We start from the raw sequence: 19,306 nt of genomic DNA, 5'->3' as shown, positions 1-19,306 counted from the left end.
TTTTAGTTTCTATGAAAAATCAGTGAAAGTTTAATTGTAACTTTGGCATCATTTTCATATTAATAATTAGGTACACAGACTGATATTAGGTATTTTGTTTTTTAACAGATGGACAGTGCTTTCAGTGTGATAAGATAACTTGGCTTTTCTTATTAAATTGACAATTCACTTTTTTTTGTAGTGTAGCCAACAAAATATGTTTATGACCTAAACACAATCATGAGTCATGGACTCATGTACAATTATAACAATGATGTGTATCATGCATAGATTTCAACAATTAATAAATAAAAAAGACATTGTAGAGATGAACTGTAGCACGTACAAATGATTTCCAAAGAATAAGTGGCAATTTCTTGTGGCCATTTTAAAACCAGTCCATTTGTAAAAAAAAAAAAAATATATATATATATATATAATTTATAATCGTTTATAATCCTGTAGCCTATATGGAATCAGTAACGTAATCACAACCTGAATTAACTATGTGGCAGTCTATCTAGGAAGCTATTTTAATGAAAAGCTGTGTAGCTAGATTAAAATCAATTTCCCACTGGTTTCCAGATATCTGTCCCTTTTATTGATTTGATAACCTTTTGTTTTTTATTCATATTCATGTTTATTTCAGTACGCAGCCACAGTAGGAGCAGAATAAAGCACTCATGCCGCATTTCCACACCATTCTTCAAAACATTCTCCAAAAAAACTTAACAGGGAACTTAGCAGCATATCTTTATGCTCTAAGCAAGAATAAATCATTTTAATTGGGAGCATGAGATGTGACACTAATTATACACTGTTTAGCAGGATGGAAAATATGCAAGACTGACAATTGCGGGGGGGGGGGGGCGGGGGGGTGGCGGGGCGGGGGTCATGAGTTCAAGTCACTAGGGAGGCACAGCCACTGAGCCTTGAATTAGGAACTTAGCCTGGGCCACTTCAGTAAAATTCAAATGTTAATTGGACAATATGTTGACTCTACACAATGCAAATTGAATTGAATGGGGGCCTGATTATCAGTCACCTGATCAATTTTATGCCAAATTCCTTTCCTGGAATAAATTAGCAAAGCCTCATTAAGGCCCTCTTTTATGTGCCTAATGTTGAGACACATTTTCACACAACAGGCACCACAAATAAAGGTAATGACTGTATTACTGGATTTTTCAGATACAGTTCAGTACAGTAAAAGCAGAGTTTTCATGGGTACGTTTCTCTACTGTGCAGGCCAGATTTTTTCTCCTGCAAATGAAAGGTGGCAGCCAATGTGTAAATTAGCTCTGCGATTGGATCGAAACCATCCTCTCGACAGGCCAGCGTGAAAGGTTTCCAGTGCTATAAAAACACCTTGATTTGAAGCTGATTGCAAGAGTGCAAGTAATCTAGTAACCCATTACTCTTTTTTTCCCCCGTCTGGCAATTTCCAACAAGTGAAACATTTGATTTCGCTCAGCATTTATATACATCATTGAATGATTCGTGCCTCCAACCCCCCTTTCAAAGAACTCTCTCTAAGATTTACCCACAGTTCATTTTTAAATCCAAGAGAACAGGAGCTTGGACCACAGATTTATCATTTCCTTAAAGATTGATATGAGTGGATATGGATATGAATGGGGGGGGGGGGGGGGGTGTAAAATAAACATAAAATGAGACAAGACAGCTACATAAAAATTCAAAAGCACAGCTGAACCTGAACATATCTAGAACATTCTCTCTGGTACTGAATAATCATAGGATGACTCAGCACACGAGCATGAGCGGGAGCAGAACACGGGGAGGACCTGCCCCAGTCATGCAGGCTCCCCACAGCCAGTCGGCAGTCAGGGTGACGGGAGGCCAGATCTGGGGCTGCGGGGGACCCCTGAATCCCAGACCTGTTGAGTCGGTAGTGACAGAGTTTCCCAGCACAGGGTCGCACCCTGCCCCCGTTCCCCAGAGAGCCAGGAGGCTCGCCACAGCGGGAGTCACGACGACGGCGCGAAAGCAAACGGACCGGCGGAAACAGCGCCGCTCTCGCTTAGAGCGACAGAGAGAGGGAGGGAGGGAGGGAGGGAGGCGCTATCCGCGCAGCAACGAAAAAAATAAAACATCGCTCATCGCTCAGAGAGAAACGAGAACAGCGCCGCTCCTGAAGAGAAAACTCCGGCGCTGGAGGGAACTGCGGCGGAAAAGTGCTGGTGTCACGACACGCGTTCAGACGCGGCAGATTCTCACCGGAGAGAAAAACAACCCGGCTTCATCTGCGCGCTGATGAGAGGAAGTGCCCACACCGTGCCTAATGGCATTTCATGCTGCTTACAACCGCTTCCTCCACGGCAGCAAGTTCACCCCCCCCCCCACCCCACCCAACCCCCTTCAGCCCCCCCCCCCACACACACTCTCCACGCCCCTTCCCTTGCAACAAACACAGACAAACAGACACAGGTTGAGAAACATGCATATGCTACTGTCCTGGAATTACAAATGAAACAGAGAAGTACAGATTGTGGACTTTGGCAGATCAGGTTATTCCTCTAGGACCACTGCCCAGCCCACCTACTTTTTAATAGCAATGGCTATGTGGTAGAATGGGCAGCAGGCTCAATCACAACCTCCACTACTCCCTCCCCCCTACACCCACCACATAAACCCAGAGATTAAGAGCCGTGGACTCCCTGACCAGCACCCCCTACGCCGCGTCCAACACCTCCAGTCAAATCCCCAGAAACTCATTAGATCACTGGGATGAGACTGAAGCAGACATTCTAATTAGCCACCTCAATGTGGAGAGAGAGACAGAGAGAAATAAAGAGAGGAAGAGCAAGCCCTATTCACAAGCTAGAGCTTTCCTTGTGATGGTTATCACAAAATGGAGATGAACCAAACAACAGAAAATAGTTATAAAACACATGAATATAAATAATAAAAAATAAAATTATAACTGTTTCGGGAAAACGTTTCCCCAACAGACACGGTAATGCAGACCTAATACGCATCGTGATATTTTCAAAGGCATCTTCAGCACATAACCGCCCCCCTGTAAACACAAAACACATGCACAGCAGATGGACAGACAGAGCCTAATGAAGGACTGTGCATGTGTGCAAGATGACCGACACTGCTCCTACCCATCACCTGGACCCAGGGAAGACCCAGGAGGTTGTGGGGGGTGGGGGGGGGGTGGTGGAGGTGTTTAGTTTCCATAGAAATACAGACCGTCCCACAATCTCAGACCCTTGCTGTGACTTCTTAATGACGCCTTTTCTTTCCTTCCCTGCAACTGCTGCACTTTGCAAAGACTGCCCTGCTGAAGCATACGGGCTCGCACTGTGAGCAGGGCATCCCCTTAACAACAGTGAACATATGCAGTACAAACAGACAGCCCATTCTCCGGGAGAGCTCAATCAATGCAAGTAACTGCACTCAATTCATTTGAACTGGACTGAGCACAAAGGCACTGGACTTACAGAAATAATAAGGAAGTATGTCTCAGGATGGCATATCTAAACTTAATAAGTATTAACAACTTTCCAATCAAAATGGTCAAGAAACAGACCATGTTAAAGTAAACTTGTGGGTCTGAAGTCACTCCTCCCACACTACTCTGATCATTTTCTGCGTGTGTGTTTGGGGCAGCAGCAAAAGCACCAAGACAACTTCATCTCTGCATCGGCCACTTGTCATCAGGCTGAGGAGTCCCCCTACCACCCCTCCCGCCTCCACCCCCCACGGCCTCCCACTGATCTCCCTAAATCCCCAAATCCGTCAGGGTCTTCCATCACAGTCCCCCCTGCAGAGACCCCCCCCCCCCCCCCGAGCCCCTGAGAGTGCCCCGGTACTCACTCAGTCCTGGCCAGCGCTGCCAGAGCCCTGCTGAAGAACCAGCCTAGAAAGGGCAGGTCCTGGCCCTGGAAGCCCGAGCGCGGGGGTCTGAGCGGGGCAGCCGTCGGCCGGGGCGAGGGCTTCTCGGGCTCGTCGAAATTGGACGTGTCATCCTCGGCGCGGAGCGCGGGAACGAAGGGAGGGAGCGCTTGAAGGGGGGGGGAGAGAACAGAAGGCGATGAACGGATGGAGAGAGAGCGCCTGTGTGCTCCAGCGCTCGCGCGTGAGGGAGAGAAAGAGAGAGAGAGAGGGAGAAGGGAGAGAGGGAGCGAGTGACTGAGGGAATGGGAAGATGCGGTGGGATTGTAGTGTAGTGCAGTAACCCACACGAGCTCGTTCGTGCTCTCTCTCTCTCTCTCTCTCTCGCTCGCCCGCTCCCTCTCCCCACACTGCAGCAGCTCTCGCTAATCACAGTAATACATGCAGCCTGAGTCATAGCTGAAGCGGAGAGCTTGCTCTGCCATCCCACTGCACAGGCATCTACCCCATCATGCAGTTCCTGAAGAGCAGAGCATCTACCTCCTGCCAGCACATCCGCATCCCTGTCACGGGCTACCAGCCTGCCGTTCTGTACAGGCAGTCTGCTGGCGTTCCTTTGGTAGCCCCTCAAATAACAACATCCTCTCCCTGCTTCACCTAGTCTCAAGTGGTGGCATCCTAATAACTACTGAACATTCTCCAATGTTCCAACATCACAGGAAGCACAGTCAGTTATCTAGGAATTATAAAAAGACTATGCATCACAAAGAAACGACTCACGTTTTTTGTTATCCTTCAACCTTATATGAAAAAAAAAATTACACGTGTTTCTGCAGTGCCAAAGTGCACTAGCGCTACATTAGTGCTTGTACCCAAATCCAGGTTCAGAAAGTAAAAGTCCTCCCCAGTATTTTGTTCCAATCTCCTGGATTTGCTAATTAGCACAATCCTTCAGCCAGGAGGTATAACTAATTAGTGAAATCATGGGTGCAAGAAACACATGGCAGGACTTACTTTCTAACCTCTGGACTTTGGACGTCCACCGACATTTTTATGAATTTGTGCAAGCTGCTCTCCCTTAGTTTAACCCATCAAGGCACAGAACAAGCCTCAGGGCTGCTTTCTGAATCCACAGAAACCCCGATTAGATGGGTCTGCCTGGCGATCTACATAAAGACAGAGCTCTTCCAAGGCAATCCCTGCAGAATAATCAGGCGCTGAGCTCGAGGCTATTGAGCCAATTCAGAAACGCTCAGCACAGGAAAACAGCAGCTCTTCAACCTCAGAGGCACAGTGACACGATGGCGCCCTTTTCATGGCAGAGCCGTCTGTGTTGGCACAGCATACTTCCTTGGTTTAACCTTCTGAAACCAGGGCCAAAAGCAGATTGGGATTGAGAGTGGGAACGCCATGCTCCTCTGTAGACCTTCTCTCTCGGTTTTCCCTTTCCATTACACCCCTCTCTTCTGTGTCCTTCCCCTTCTCTGTCTCTCTCGCCCTCTCTCTCTCTCTCTCCCTCTCTCACACACACAGCAGGTCCATCTCTGCAGGTCCCCACACCTCACTCTCTCGCTCTCTCTCTCTCACTGGCTCTCTCACTCTGAGGCTCCTGAGATGTGAGCCAGTGAAAAGTCCACAGGCCGCCGTTGGCACGAGACAGGAGAGCACACTTCTGCCGCTCTAGATGGGGGCAGCAATACCGAAACATGCCCTGCTTCATCCAGCCTACAGAAACACACCGCCTAATCTGAATGCATGCTTACTGAATGGGTCTCCTGCGATCATGTGATTGCTGACCGAGGCATCTGTGGTTTTGGCTGATATTGTTAGACTAAAAATATTTTCTAGGACATTTTGGCAATTTGTTCATTTTCCATGATTTTCCATGGACTGGAAAACTGCATTAAAAAATGTCGTTTTCCAGGATGCGTGGGAACCCTGAAATCGTTCCGGCGTTATTCCCAGATGAAATATACCTGCAATATGACTGACGTCAGGAAAAAAGAAAATACATAACATGTGTGTGCCATCTCACGATCCAGATGGAACATCTCCAACAACAGTGGTACACATACCCCCCCCACCCCCCGCAGCATATGTACAGATAGTCCAAGCAAACTATCAAATGAGAAATGACAGAAGGGTATAACAACTAGGATTCATGCCTCAAACAGTCGGTCCCCAAAATTCTCCAGTCAAAAAATAATGGGGCAGAAAGACAGAAAATGCTGAATGTGCTGTTTCCGAGCTCCCACTGCGACTTAGTCAACCAATATGGAGCGAGAATCAGAAACACACTGAGCCATATTTGCTGCAGGCTTTAGGCCTAATTGCTTCATGCTCTCTGTATTTAACATGAGCTGCAATCTCTGTCTGCACAGAAATCTGGGGGCTGCGAGAGCAAATTCACTCGCAGAAACACTCAATTAAAGCTCAAAGCAGAACACTCAGAAACTACAGAAACCTAAAGCATGCTGGGTCATTTTTACACCACCCCACCTCCACTGGCCTGGATTTAACATGTGTTTGTGATGAACGTTTTCATATTTTCAAAAGTAAAGAAACAAGAATTTACAAAACATTTTTTACATATCCCTAATTGCTTGATCGATAATACATACATTTATCCTTGTTTCCCTGGATGTCCCATAAAAAGTGTATCATAGTCATCATTGCTTGACACTGAATCATGCAGATTATGTCGATCATTTTATGAACGGCACAATAAACATTACTGGCCATTATATTATTTTTAATTTCAAGTGCTACTACATTTTTTGCCACAGAGCAATGTGACATTGTTACATTGTTAATATATGGATTTCAAATGGATCATGATTTGATTGTTTGTTGTGGGAAGGACAGCAGTTAGTTGTTGGGCTTCACGCCTTAACCTAGCTAACCGCAAGAGCATTTTCTGAGAAACGGAGATTAGTCATGTTATGTGTCACAAATACCGCCAATTCATATGGACCTTCAACATAAATAACATACATATTATTTACACATTTAAAAATCTGTTAACATCTGATATAGCATTGTCTGTGCATTTTTCTGATGTCTGTCCTGGCCATTTAAACGTAGGCTCAACAGATTACTGTATCTGTATTCTCTACACTACCAGAGTTTCTATGCTCTGTGGCAAATTTTCAAATTTCACCTGTTTTATCTGTTACAGGAGGATAAAGTAGGACCAAGACATGTATGACAGTGTTCTAAGGGACTGACAAGGATACTTCAACAAAGGGTGCATATCACAGCTGGATTCCATCTCAAAGACTAATATTTTTCATGACTTTTCAATGGCATTTCAAACGATACTGGATTTTTAAAGGATTATTTTTCTTTCTGCAATATCCAGAATTGTATCAAATTAGACCTTTTGAAGATTCATTGCAGGGGATTTTTTTAGATACTACTTTAAATATATATGGTGTTTTGATACACACATGGTTGCTCTTGTTCCAACAGTAAGTGGAGCTCACCTTGTCGCAGGTTGCTCCAGTCAACTTCCGAGAAGAAGGGGTGGCAGCGAAGATCTTCGAACCCGAGCCGGTCCTGTGCCCCACAAAGTAAACCCTGAACCAGGTCCACAAAGTTCCTGCTTGCTTTAGGCTCATTTGGAAACTTCAAGAAGCGCTGTGGAAAGTTGAAAAGGTGTTTCAAAACTAGCCCATTTCCCAAGCTGTAGTATGAATCCCTTCAACAAGCTCACCTCAGCCACAGTTTTTGGCAATATTACACCAATCCAGAACCAACAATCACAAGGGCAAAGTGTCTCTATTTCAGATATACACCAAGAAATTGTATGACAGTTCAAGAAATTCATCAGCAGAAAAAACAGAGATCAAAGACAATGCTATTTCTGGCACACACATGGTCACAATCCCCCAAAAGTCAACAGTGAAGCTGACCTGGAAGTTCATGATATTGTTGATTGTCTTGGTGGAGGTGCCTTCAGCGAAGGGGGACTTCATGTAGATCATTTCGTAGGCAATTATCCCCAAGGACCACCAGTCGCACTCAACTCCGTACGAGGCCTGGCCACCCCCGTTCAACGCTGCCAGCACCTCAGGAGCCAAGAAATCCTGCGTCCCAACAGGCAACCTCGAACCCACAACCTACAAGAACATTGCGTTGACAGCACTGTCACCACCACTACAGCTAAACAGTCTCTTCATTATCATCATCAGCAGGGCCTCAAAATCTGGGCCAGCAGCAGCAGCAGCATCAGCCGTAAGGTCTCTGGCCTATGCCACGGCAGGGTGATTTCAATCAGCTGGGAGCTGCATCAAGAGTCCTCTGCAATACGTGCATCTTTACCGTCTTATTAGCCGTGAGCTTGGCCGCCGAACCAAAATCCGCTAGTTTGATGTGCCCGGTTCGGTCAATCAGGACGTTCTCTGGTTTGACATCTCTGCCAGGGGATGGGGGATAGGAGGAAGGGCAAAAGAAATGAGTGTGGGAGACAACCACAGAGTTGCAAAACATCATTTTTTTCACTCAGTGGTTTTAGAGAATGCACAAATAGCACATTTGCAGGAACAGATTATTTTGGTGAATTGCAGTGAAAAGGTTCCCACCAACACATCCCCTCAATTGTCAGACAGTGTACTCCAGGTTTATGGACCCAAGCAGAGGTCAAAAAGTCTTCCCCAGTGTTTTGTTCCAATCTCCTGGATTTGCTGATTAGCATAATTCTTCATCCAGGAGGTAGAACTTGTCCGTGAAATCGGTTCATAGGTGGAAGAAACACATGGCAGGACTTTTACTCTGTGAACCCTGGACTTTCCACCTCCGATCGCAGGCCTTTACCTAACTGTACCATCACATCACTTTTGTATCTATAGAATTCCCTTGGTCACTGTGAGACTGATATATGAAGTATGTGAGAAACCAGTTTCCTTGTATGGTTTCAGTTTTGTAATAGCTATATGTGAAGTAGACATATCAAAAACAGCTTGGACAGGAGGGGACTCTGGGCTTAACAACCAGGAAGCAACAGTAGAACATTGCGTCACATTGCTATTTCTATCCCTCATTACTAAAAGATGTCTGAACTAAAATATAAATTCAACAAGGAGCGGGTAACACAAAGCTTATCTTTCTGCAAACTAGCTGCTAAGTCATTATTTTAAAATTATTGTGATTGTTTCTCTAAACGGTAAGAAAAATTAAACATTGTTATTTCCTTTCGCATATGAGAGAAGCCTTGTGTATTGGGTTCAGAAGTCTATGGTTTACGACAGACTAATCATAAGCCTTACAGATGTAAAGAAAAAATAAACGTCAGTCTTCTGAATGTGCAAAATTCAGACATTTCTACTGGCCTCAAATACTGGTACAGTAACCATTATAATAGAATGACTGACAGCTAATGGCTGGCCAGACCGTTTTAAAAGATTGGCTCCATTTTCTTTGGCCTCTTTTATGTACTATGCTGCCATCTTCCAGCAAGGGTCTCTGTAGACAGACCCTCTCTTCCCTGCTATTCACAATCTATTGTACTTTAGCCAGTTCTAGCTCTAGATTACTAGTGCACTATGTAATTGAGACAGTGACACTTAAATAAGGACTTAAAGCGGACAAACTAACACTCTATTTTCCTGCGCTAGTTTGTCTGCTTTAAGTCCTTATTTAAGCCACACAATCAAGGTGTATTTTAACAGTAACATTTAGATTTTCAGAACATCAATGAATCAGTCAGTTACAGTACTTTATAAATTGGTTCTGGCAGTTGTTATGAAACCCTTTTTCTCCTGTGACATTTGTAAAAAATTCAATTCCATCTGATTTTCAATACTGTGCATATTGCTTCATCATTTTGTCACACGGTGTTCTTAAAGTACATCATTGTTTGTTTCAGTAGTTTTTCCTATTTCCTATAGTTTGGCAACTCTTTGGATTTTAGGTTTTCCCAGATTTAATACCCCTATTCAGACCTTCTTCGATGTACTCCTCTGTTAAATAGCCGCTGCCTTCCAGCCTGTAGGTGTGCTTAAAGATATCAAACATTAAAAATATTACAGGAGGTAGGGAGTTATTCTTGAGCCACAGGCTTGTTGTTTTAGGGGGCTTTGAGATGAAAACAAATGAGAGAATCCCTGTGCTAAATGAATAAATGTAAATGTAAGGGGAGCGAACCTCACAGATCTCACCTGTGGACGTATCCCATCTGATGCACCGTGTGGATGGCCTGCACCAACTCCGCCAAGTAGAACTGAGCCATCGCCTCGTCAAAATGTTCCTCATACCTGTTCATGAGAGCCATCAGGTCCCCACCAGGCATGTACTCCATCACCTACACACACACACGCGCACACACAGACACAGACACAGACACAGACACACACGAGCACACACACACACACACAGACACACAGACACACACACAGACACACAGACACACACACACACACACATACACACACACACAGACACACACACACACACACACACAGACACACACACACACACGAGCACACAAAGATACCAAAAACAAAACCGTTACAGGGTTTCAGAAGTACGTTTTATCATTAGTAGAACAAACACAAACAGCGCGTGACACCTGAACCCAGCCCGTAATTGCGAGGTCGTCGGGAAAAGGCAGCGCTGGGTCTTCATCCTCCCCCTCAGAGGGGCGTGGGCGTGAATGTGTCTGTTTGTTCAGAGATTACCCAACGCATTTAGAACAACGATCCATGAGAGCCCCGGGCCTGTCGTGATGGGGCGCGACGTGGGGGGAAGCGCACCAAAAGGAGCAGCCCAAAAAAAAAAAAAAGAGCGACATCATCTCTACACTCTGCCCTGTGGAGTTCTGATACACTGCCTGATAATAACAGTAATCCCTTCTGTTATGTAGAGCGCAACAGGAGGCTTTAATTATGTTACATTTGAGCAATGTGAACCATCAATCACTTTTTTATAAAGCCACAATTCCTTTTATGCGCCGCAAGACTGATATTAATGTGTAGTACGTTCTTTCCCTATTCAAGAAGGCGCATTGTGGAATAGCGCCAGGGGCACAAGCACAATAATAAAGTTACTACTGCATTTTAACTGCACTTTGACACTTTAAATCACCGCACATAATAGCAGCGATTAAACTCACATTGCTAAAAACTGGTAAAATGGTTCTCCGTCTACAATTCAATGTTTGAAAAACTGCGGAGAAAGAGCACGACAGATGGATTTAAAACTTGACACCATGAATTTTGTCATTTACGATAATAACATGAATCGTTATGATAATAAAAAGTGCTGTTTTTCCCCCCCAGGAAGTCCAATTAAGTGTGGCACAATGTTAGGGTCAGTTATGTCAGTGACTAATGTTCCTCAGCAATGATCAGACTTCTATTAATAGAACAGTCCAAAGTCAGCTGAACAAGCGTCTAAAAATGTATCTTCGTGACACACACCGGTATAAAAGTCAGATTTCAAATACAGAATGAACATATCAGGGGCTATGCTGCAGCAACGAATACCGCAACATTCTGGTGACGTTACCTAGCAACTAGATATTGTACACTCTGCAAGCCAACACTCAGCTGAACATTGAAGGGGGCTTGGGGGGGGGGGAAAGGTTTGCAAGGATTTCTCTGTAAATATTTGCCCAAATTTATATAAATGTCTCAGTTAGCCTGACAGCATTATGAATGGGCTTTCCCTGAAAGAGAATTGCTATGCTGCCTCACACTGAAATCCCTGGAAAGACAGACGGCGTTCAGAAAGAAGCTAAACAGTCATATCCTCCCCACATCACACTATCCATCAATCTGACAGGTCGCCTTCATGTAACATGTGCCGTTTGCCTGAATGACATCACAAGCAGTCAATATTCCGTTGAGCAGGTGGGCCCGGGGGCTGGGCCCACAGATTGTATAATTGTGGGAATCTGGCATTTAAGAGCAAGGGTTTTATACCTTTTAAAATGTCAGCTTACCAATTAAATGGCACAGTGATAATGATCTAAACTCGTGTTTACAGGGTTTTTTTTTTTTTTTTTTGGTGCCAGATACAGAAAACTGAGGTTGTAGGAAGACAGGTGCTAATTAAAAAAAGCAGGCCTCATTAAGAAAAGCAAACTGCTTAACTCGACTAATTATCACATTCATAGAGAACGCACGCTGTGTTTGACTGGCTCAGGATGACATGCACTGTGGTCATTTCTTAATGAACACATACAAAACCCTTTTTAAAAACGAATTTCCTCAAGGTCTCTGTTCCAACACCAGTTGACCTTCTGACCTTCTGACCCGCACCCCACTGTTTTTTTCTGACCAGTGGAAGCGAGGGGAATTGGAACACATGACCAGTGAGGTCACAGATGGGCTGCGATGGGAGGGGTGGTGAAGGAGATGCTCACCCCTGTCAGAAGAGAGACGTGTGGGGCCTGTATGCACCAATGGTGTTGTGAGGTTTTCAGCCCATAAGGAATCCAAGTTCCTGCCATCAGTCTGTGTGTCCTGCCCAGGCAAAATCTGTGTTATTGGTGCACGAGCACCCCATGGAGTGATACAATGGGACTTTCCAAAAATAACAACATGTTCAAGAACCACTGTACCACCCATTGTACCGCTCCACAGGGGTGCTTGCACACCAATAACACAAGCTGACCTGGCCTATTAAATATATTGAGTGTCCTATCAACTCCGTAACTTTGGGAACTTTGGGGCCTCTGGCTCCCTGACCACGGGACTGACCCTCTGCTCAGTCACGTTCATCATCAACTTTTTTGTCAACCAAGACATAATTACATGCCTGTCTCCTTCCTCTTGTAACCCAGGAATAAACTCTCTGCTTGATCAATTAGGCATCAGCCAACGGAATTAAGGACTGGCCTCCTTTTTAGTATTGAAACTCATTTTAGTAATTAATACTGATATGAAACCATAGGGTAAAACTTGAAATACCGGATACGGTTATTTTACTGCTGTTTGTTGTTGTGTTATGTTTGTTATGCGTATGTTGGTCTGGTACAGCAAATTCCCTGACCTTGTTGTTTTACATTGTTAAAATTTTATTTTATGAGACTGATTAAATTAACTAACCATGTAACACAGAATAGCGTTTCACTAATCCAAAACACAAATTAACCTTCATTAAATGGTAATACTGCTAACCTCTATGTTTAGCCGTCACAGAATTATAATTTCCTCTGATTATAATCGTATAATATTATTCCTCATATTATGCAAATTATTGTTTTCAATTAGCTTAGTCACATATTCATTATCATAGCCAATAAATATACATCCTTTATTTCCAAACCATTGTCGTGTCTATGTTATTTCACTAAGTTGGGTGCTGTAGACATACAGAATTCTGATTGGTTGTTGAAACAGACATTTACAGAAGCACAATTTATAAATCTCTTTACTTTATCCATTCACAAAAAGTACTTAAGTGGACAGGTGGACAACAAATGCCATATCAACTGGGAAGATTCTAAAGCACCAAGCTATGGAGCCAGCAATCTGATGATATGTCTAAAAGAAAAATAAAAGCCACCGACACCTGTCTCACAGTGAAATGTTCCCACACAGCTGTTATAAGGGGTTTGGATGAAAAATGTGATGTAAAATAGCCTGTCGAGAGCTGAAAGGCTTTGCATTCACCAGATGCAATTCACCAGATGTCTGAGGCAATGCAAAATGCTTATTAATCACTGCGGTAGGGTTCAAATCTCTCAGTGCTCTTTCGCTGTGGTCATCATTATATAAATGTTACACAATGTTATGCAGACACGAATTCTATCTGTTTGCCTTTTTTCTTTTCTTTTTTTTTTACTTTCTCACAGAACTTCTCCTTTGCAACATTTTACAAACAAATGTATGATACGAAATGAAAAGGAAAAATTCAAAAATGCTTGTTTTCCACTGAATAATTTGCACCACCTGCATCATACCAATGCTCTGTTCAAAGTAATGAGCTGGACTGAGACCAAAACTTTAGTTATGGGAATGTGTGAAGTAAAGCTACCGTGTATCTCATGCTATCACTCACTTGGCCTGTAGGAGGATGCTGCTGAAAAAGATGTGGCAAGCTTGCAGCTGCTCCTTGGGCTGGTGCACAGACATGATAAGCTAAAAGCTGTGTAGCACATGCTGTGAGGAACCTCCTAGTCATGATTTAGAATGTTCAGTCCACAAATTTAATTAAACTGCAACTCCCAAAAACCAGAGGTGCACAAGTCCTGCTGCAGACACAGAAGTCTGGACAGACGTCACAGAGGGCAAAGTTCAGACTGGAGGTATACAAAATTGGGGGTGTTGAGAGGCAAGTAGTCCTCTTTAACGTAATGGAGAATTTGGATGTCAGTGAGCTATACAGAAAAGAATGGCGTAATATTGCAGTGTGTTTGGCTGGAGAAGACAAAGAGGAGCAATTCTAGAGACAGAGTGGAACATGAACTAGAGTTGAGGGGACAGGCAATAAAGAGAAATAAACCAATCATCCAAGCGATGTTTGCACGCAGTCAGTAGGAAAGTGCCTTCCTTTTGGGGTGACGGGTCACATTACGCATCAACACACGCAAGCCAACATTCATTTACTATGCCATTTGTTCAATCGAGTCAACCGCTATTATTATGGGGTACAAGCTGTTCACCATTTTGTTCAAAATTTGCTCATTATCTGAAGGGTCACATTACTCACAATTGCAAAGAAGAAAAAAAAAAATTATGATCTAATTTTCCTAATGACCATTTGAGAAGGACAATCTTATGATTAAGGCCCTAGTTAGGACTTATGATTTGTGCTGTAAATTTAATAAGCGGTAGAGCCTGCCAATAAAGTACGGAGATTAGACGGCAGATAAATAATACTGTAGCACCCTCTTCAGGACATTGAGTGAATAACCTACTGGGAACATCAGTGGCTTACGTAAGTCAGCACTGACAGGTCTTTCACAATGAACCCAGCGGTTTAAATTGCTTGGCTTGAACCGCACCACCGGTGAAAGAACAGGAAGGTGACAGCTTGCATAACTGCTCACAAATAGGCCGAAGTCTCCGTGCAAATGAAAGGAGGAGCCTTCAGAAAGAGAGAGGCAGCGGGTCAGATCCGTGACTAAGCCGCTTCCGTTATGTAAGCCCAGCACACGCCAGAGCCACCCGCACCAACGCACCGAAGAGAGACGCCCCCACAGGAAACAGCACACCACAACAATCCCAGCATTCCTCTTCCTTGAGTGCAGTCTGACTACTGAAGCAACAGTGACACAGAAAGAGAACAGAACCTCACCTATACAACCATGCTGGTACTCCACCTATTTTAACCAGTACTAAGGGCCAGCTTCCTGGTACAGTAAATGCAGTTCACCTATAACCAAAGGTGAGGAGCTACTGGAACCACGGCTTTGAGCGGGGTGACTTCTTGCAGCATCATCTGACTGAGCAGGTGGATCACTCACCAGGTAGATGTTATCCTTGTCCTGGAAGGCATGCTGCAGCTGAGGGATCCAGGGGCTGCTGTTGAGAGACAGTATCCCACGCTCCTCCTCGTAAGACGCCATCTGTGGGCGGGACAGTCACTGAGCCCGGGGCTGCAGACTTACCCAACACCACTGTCACAGGGGTACACTGCACCCCCTTCACTCTGCTCTGTCCCTTTGAGTATTCTGACAAACTCATTTTTTTTTTTTTTTTTTTTTTTTTTAAACATTCAGGTTGCTTGGAAACTGACTCCATATTCGATTTGGTGTTAATCCATAGAGGATACATCCCACTTTATAAGCTAAGCCTCAAACTGAACTTGTGAACTTGCCTGCCACTACTACTTAATCTTAATTAATTAAGGTACAGGTAGGCCTATTTGGTCGCCAGAATCAATGTAGTTCTTTTACAGTATTTCATGTTACATTTTCCTTATTTTGTTGAAGTATGTTATTAATTAGTGATGGCACAGTGGTGCATCATTAATCCTACCAGTGGCTCACCAATCAATGCATTTTGCAGTGTAAAACAGAGTAAGTTGATTGGCTTAAATACATAAATTACTGGAATCATGGAAACTGAGATAAGGAAATGAATCTACCGGACTTGGTATTAGTAGACAACAGAATCACAGCTTCACACAGAGTTGCATGCATTATTCTGTAAAAAATAAGGTAGAACGGAAAGTATCCCACATTGTCCATGGAGCGCAGGCAGGTCTTGTTCATGATCTTCATGGCATAAATGTCCCCTGTTGCTCTCTCCTTAACCACCTGCACCTCAGCGAAACGCCCACGGCCCACCACACCTCTCAGATCAAAATCCCGCGGACCTGGCTGCAGCTCCCGCAGCTCTGACACCACCTCTGAGACTGAGCCAGAGACACATATATTTTCATATTTTCATATTTTCACCCAGACACAGAACAGGGGAAAACCAGAGAGCCCAGTTTCTTATTACATTAGGTTAAGTGTGCAGAAGAAAACAAAAAGTTTCTTACACTTGTTAACAAAATTGGCCACATATTTGATCTTCATGAGCTCTGGAGAGCTACACTCCTGAAAGAGTAGGAGCAGGGCCTCGAGAAGCCCCTCCCTCGTCACGATAGCCCCACCCTGCTGGGGATAGACTCCGCCCTTCCCCTGAGGAAGGACAGAAAGGAAGTGACACTGGTGAGACTAGGCTCAGCATCAATGGCAGGAATCTTCTTGATCACTTGAACTGCCTAATTGGACATTTCATTCAGAATATCATCCTTTATCTTGACATTACTTGCAACAATACTGTCTTTTATATATTAAGGACCTCTGACTAGCTAACATATACATAACACCAGCAAAAAATAATAAATACTTATATGCAATTGTGTCCTAAGCTAGGATAGCTCCAACACATAACAGAACACACACTCTTCTTCCTGTTTACCTGTAATAGGAGGTTGAGGCGGGAGCAGCGGCTGGTGATTGGATCCAGACAGGCAAGATCTTTGACGCTGCTGTGACCCCCATACTTAAACTTCAACATTGCGTCTTGGGTATACTGCACCAGCAATCAAAGAGCTACCATGGAAATACAAAGAGCCTGATTGTGAGGATGACTTATCACAGTTCAAAAAACAAAGCATTTCTGATATTTACCAATATCATTCCTGAATACCAGTCGGCACAAAGTTCAAACAGGATTTTGATAGGAGTCCAGCGCCCTCTTGTCCAATTTGCTCAAAATTTTACTACACATTGGTTAGACTTTTTATATGTAAAAACAGCCGACTCACAGTTTAACGCATCATCGCACTAATGTAAACAACATGTTGCAGCTTGAGTTTGTGTAACAATGCAGGAAGGCTGGCTCATTGGCTTTGTACATGACTTAATGTTGAGATGGAAATTTTTTAATCATCTGGCAAACCCTCCGATGGATTGCTGACTTGTATAGGTGGGGCAACCACGTACAACTCAACAACAATATAACCAGCAAGTTCAAGGGCCGGTTGATTTTGAAAATTGTAGCTAGCTAGCTATTGTAACTAGCAGTGTCACGAACGAGGCACCCAGTTCAGTAGTATGACATTCAGTGACACTCTATCTACTAGTCAGCCTTTCCATACCCTTTCTGACAACAACAAAAACAAAGAATTAGTAAGTTAACGTTAGTTACTTAAATAATATTGTATAACTTATCTGGGCTGTTAGGTTCTTAAATATCTGTTTTATAGTTATATGCTAGCTACCACGAACGAGGCAACCAGTTCAATAGAGGTCAAGTATGACATTGACATTCAGTGAAACGCTTTCCATCTACTACTAGTCACCCTTTCCATACCCTTTCTGACAACAACAAAAACAAAGAATTAGTAAGTTAAAGTTAGTTATTTAGATAACATTGCATAACTTATCTGGGCTGTTAGGTTGTTAAATAGCTGTTTTATAGTGATATGCTAGCTACCAATAACGTTAGTCTCTGTACGGCAGACAGCTTAGATATGCATTTGATATGCTTAGCCGATAACGTCAGACTAGCCAAATATCTACTCATTCAAGTTAACATAAAAAGCATGGGCAACGTCAGTTGGCAGCTAAATTAGTACAGTCACACTAGTAGAATAGTTAACGTTTAGATTACAAACATACACTACCAGCCTTATTCTACGACATCTCAGCTAGATAGCCAATCTGGTTTGCTAATGTTAATTTATCTATCTAGAGTAGACTAGCTAGCTAGCTATGAGACATGATAACGATAGTCTAGTTACTCTGTAACGTTTGGTAATAACAAACCGGATAACCGATATATGACAGCACTTACCGGTTTGCAGAATATAGCTAAATTTTTGGCATGCGTGTGTTTTTGCTTGACATTTGTTGTTTTCCAGTAAGTAACTAAATAACTAACTTAATAAAAACCAGACCTTCCGACCAGTCCTTTTTCCTCCTGACAACTTTCAAATTTCAGCGCCTTCCCGTAACACTATTAACGTAACCGTTCTCATCTACGTAACCGCGTTGCGTCGTAACGTCAACGCTTGCTTTACAAAAAAGAAAAGCTGTGTTGCTTTTCTCTTCGTACTCAGCGCATTTCTAACTTGTTGGACGTTGTGCTGTACGAGGATATAATACAATGTGAATTATCCTGGAAAGAGTACCACGCATACGCTCTGGGTATAGTGTTCTATCCAATACAACAGTAATACGACCTAAAATAAACGAAACGCAATACCAGGCTCGCTGACTAAAACGACAATTGTGGTCGGAGTGTTTCTTAATTTAGTCCTTCAGCACTTACTGCTATAACATTTACCAGTGTGAGGCTAAATTAATCAGTCACCCATTCATAGGCTACTATCAAGTATGTTGCATACGTTTAAGACTGATTAAAAACTAAATTCAATTTTTAAAAAATAATAAAAAATGTAAATGGACCAAAATTTTACCCCTCATAGAACACTCTAAATAGCAGTGAATTATAGAAATACTGTATCCAGTAGCCAGGTGCTGAACAACCTGTAGCATATGGTCTGAAATGTGAGGTGATTCCATACTGCCAGTTAAAACACAGAAGTGTAACTCCATTATAAAACACAATCTTTACTATGATTATTATGATTATTATCATCACCATCATCATCATTATTTTTATTATTATTATTATTATTATTATTATTATTATGTGCTTCATTTCTGTTGTCAGTTTGTAAAGAACCATTCAAAATCAGACAACTTTTATGCTATCCAATATCTGTCTGCAGATGGCGCTATTACTTTCACACAAAAAAGCCAGTCTTTGTAAATAAGTGCCTTGCTGGTAAGGTATTATATAGATGTACTGTAACGCAAGTGCAGGTGGTTTTTACATATGTGGGATTTCTTGGCTACAGCTGTATAGTTTATCCACGGTCACAATACCAGCTCTGTCAAGTAGTAAAAAGCCTGCTCAGCATATAGTATAACCTACAACATGAAACACGAGGGCTCTCCTGCCCATAATATTCCATAATGAGAAAAAAAAGTAAATGATGAACACAACCTGCA

General features: G+C 43.1%; 1 protein-coding gene across 3 annotated transcripts in view; it reads right to left on the bottom strand.

Moving 5' to 3' along the window:
- Window positions 1-18,212, bottom strand: part of LOC118206623 (citron rho-interacting kinase-like) — a 77,464-nt gene extending 59,252 nt beyond the window's left edge. For all 3 annotated transcript variants that reach the window (XM_035379512.1, XM_035379510.1, XM_035379511.1), the window contains exons 1-10: window positions 18,084-18,212; window positions 16,704-16,837; window positions 16,279-16,420; window positions 15,974-16,149; window positions 15,257-15,358; window positions 10,002-10,144; window positions 8,167-8,260; window positions 7,758-7,964; window positions 7,329-7,482; window positions 3,826-4,012 (exon numbers count right to left, since the gene is read on the bottom strand). In XM_035379512.1, coding sequence (XP_035235403.1) covers window positions 3,826-4,012; window positions 7,329-7,482; window positions 7,758-7,964; window positions 8,167-8,260; window positions 10,002-10,144; window positions 15,257-15,358; window positions 15,974-16,149; window positions 16,279-16,420; window positions 16,704-16,802 — 1,304 coding nt within the window. In that variant the 5' untranslated portion in view covers window positions 16,803-16,837; window positions 18,084-18,212. The remainder of the gene's footprint in view (window positions 1-3,825; window positions 4,013-7,328; window positions 7,483-7,757; window positions 7,965-8,166; window positions 8,261-10,001; window positions 10,145-15,256; window positions 15,359-15,973; window positions 16,150-16,278; window positions 16,421-16,703; window positions 16,838-18,083) is intronic.
- Between the last annotated feature and the right edge of the window lie 1,094 nt (window positions 18,213-19,306).

The sequence above is a fragment of the Anguilla anguilla genome, chromosome 10, assembly GCF_013347855.1.
Source record: "Anguilla anguilla isolate fAngAng1 chromosome 10, fAngAng1.pri, whole genome shotgun sequence".
NCBI classification, from domain to species: domain Eukaryota; kingdom Metazoa; phylum Chordata; class Actinopteri; order Anguilliformes; family Anguillidae; genus Anguilla; species Anguilla anguilla.
This window is presented reverse-complemented; position numbering and strand designations above follow the sequence as displayed.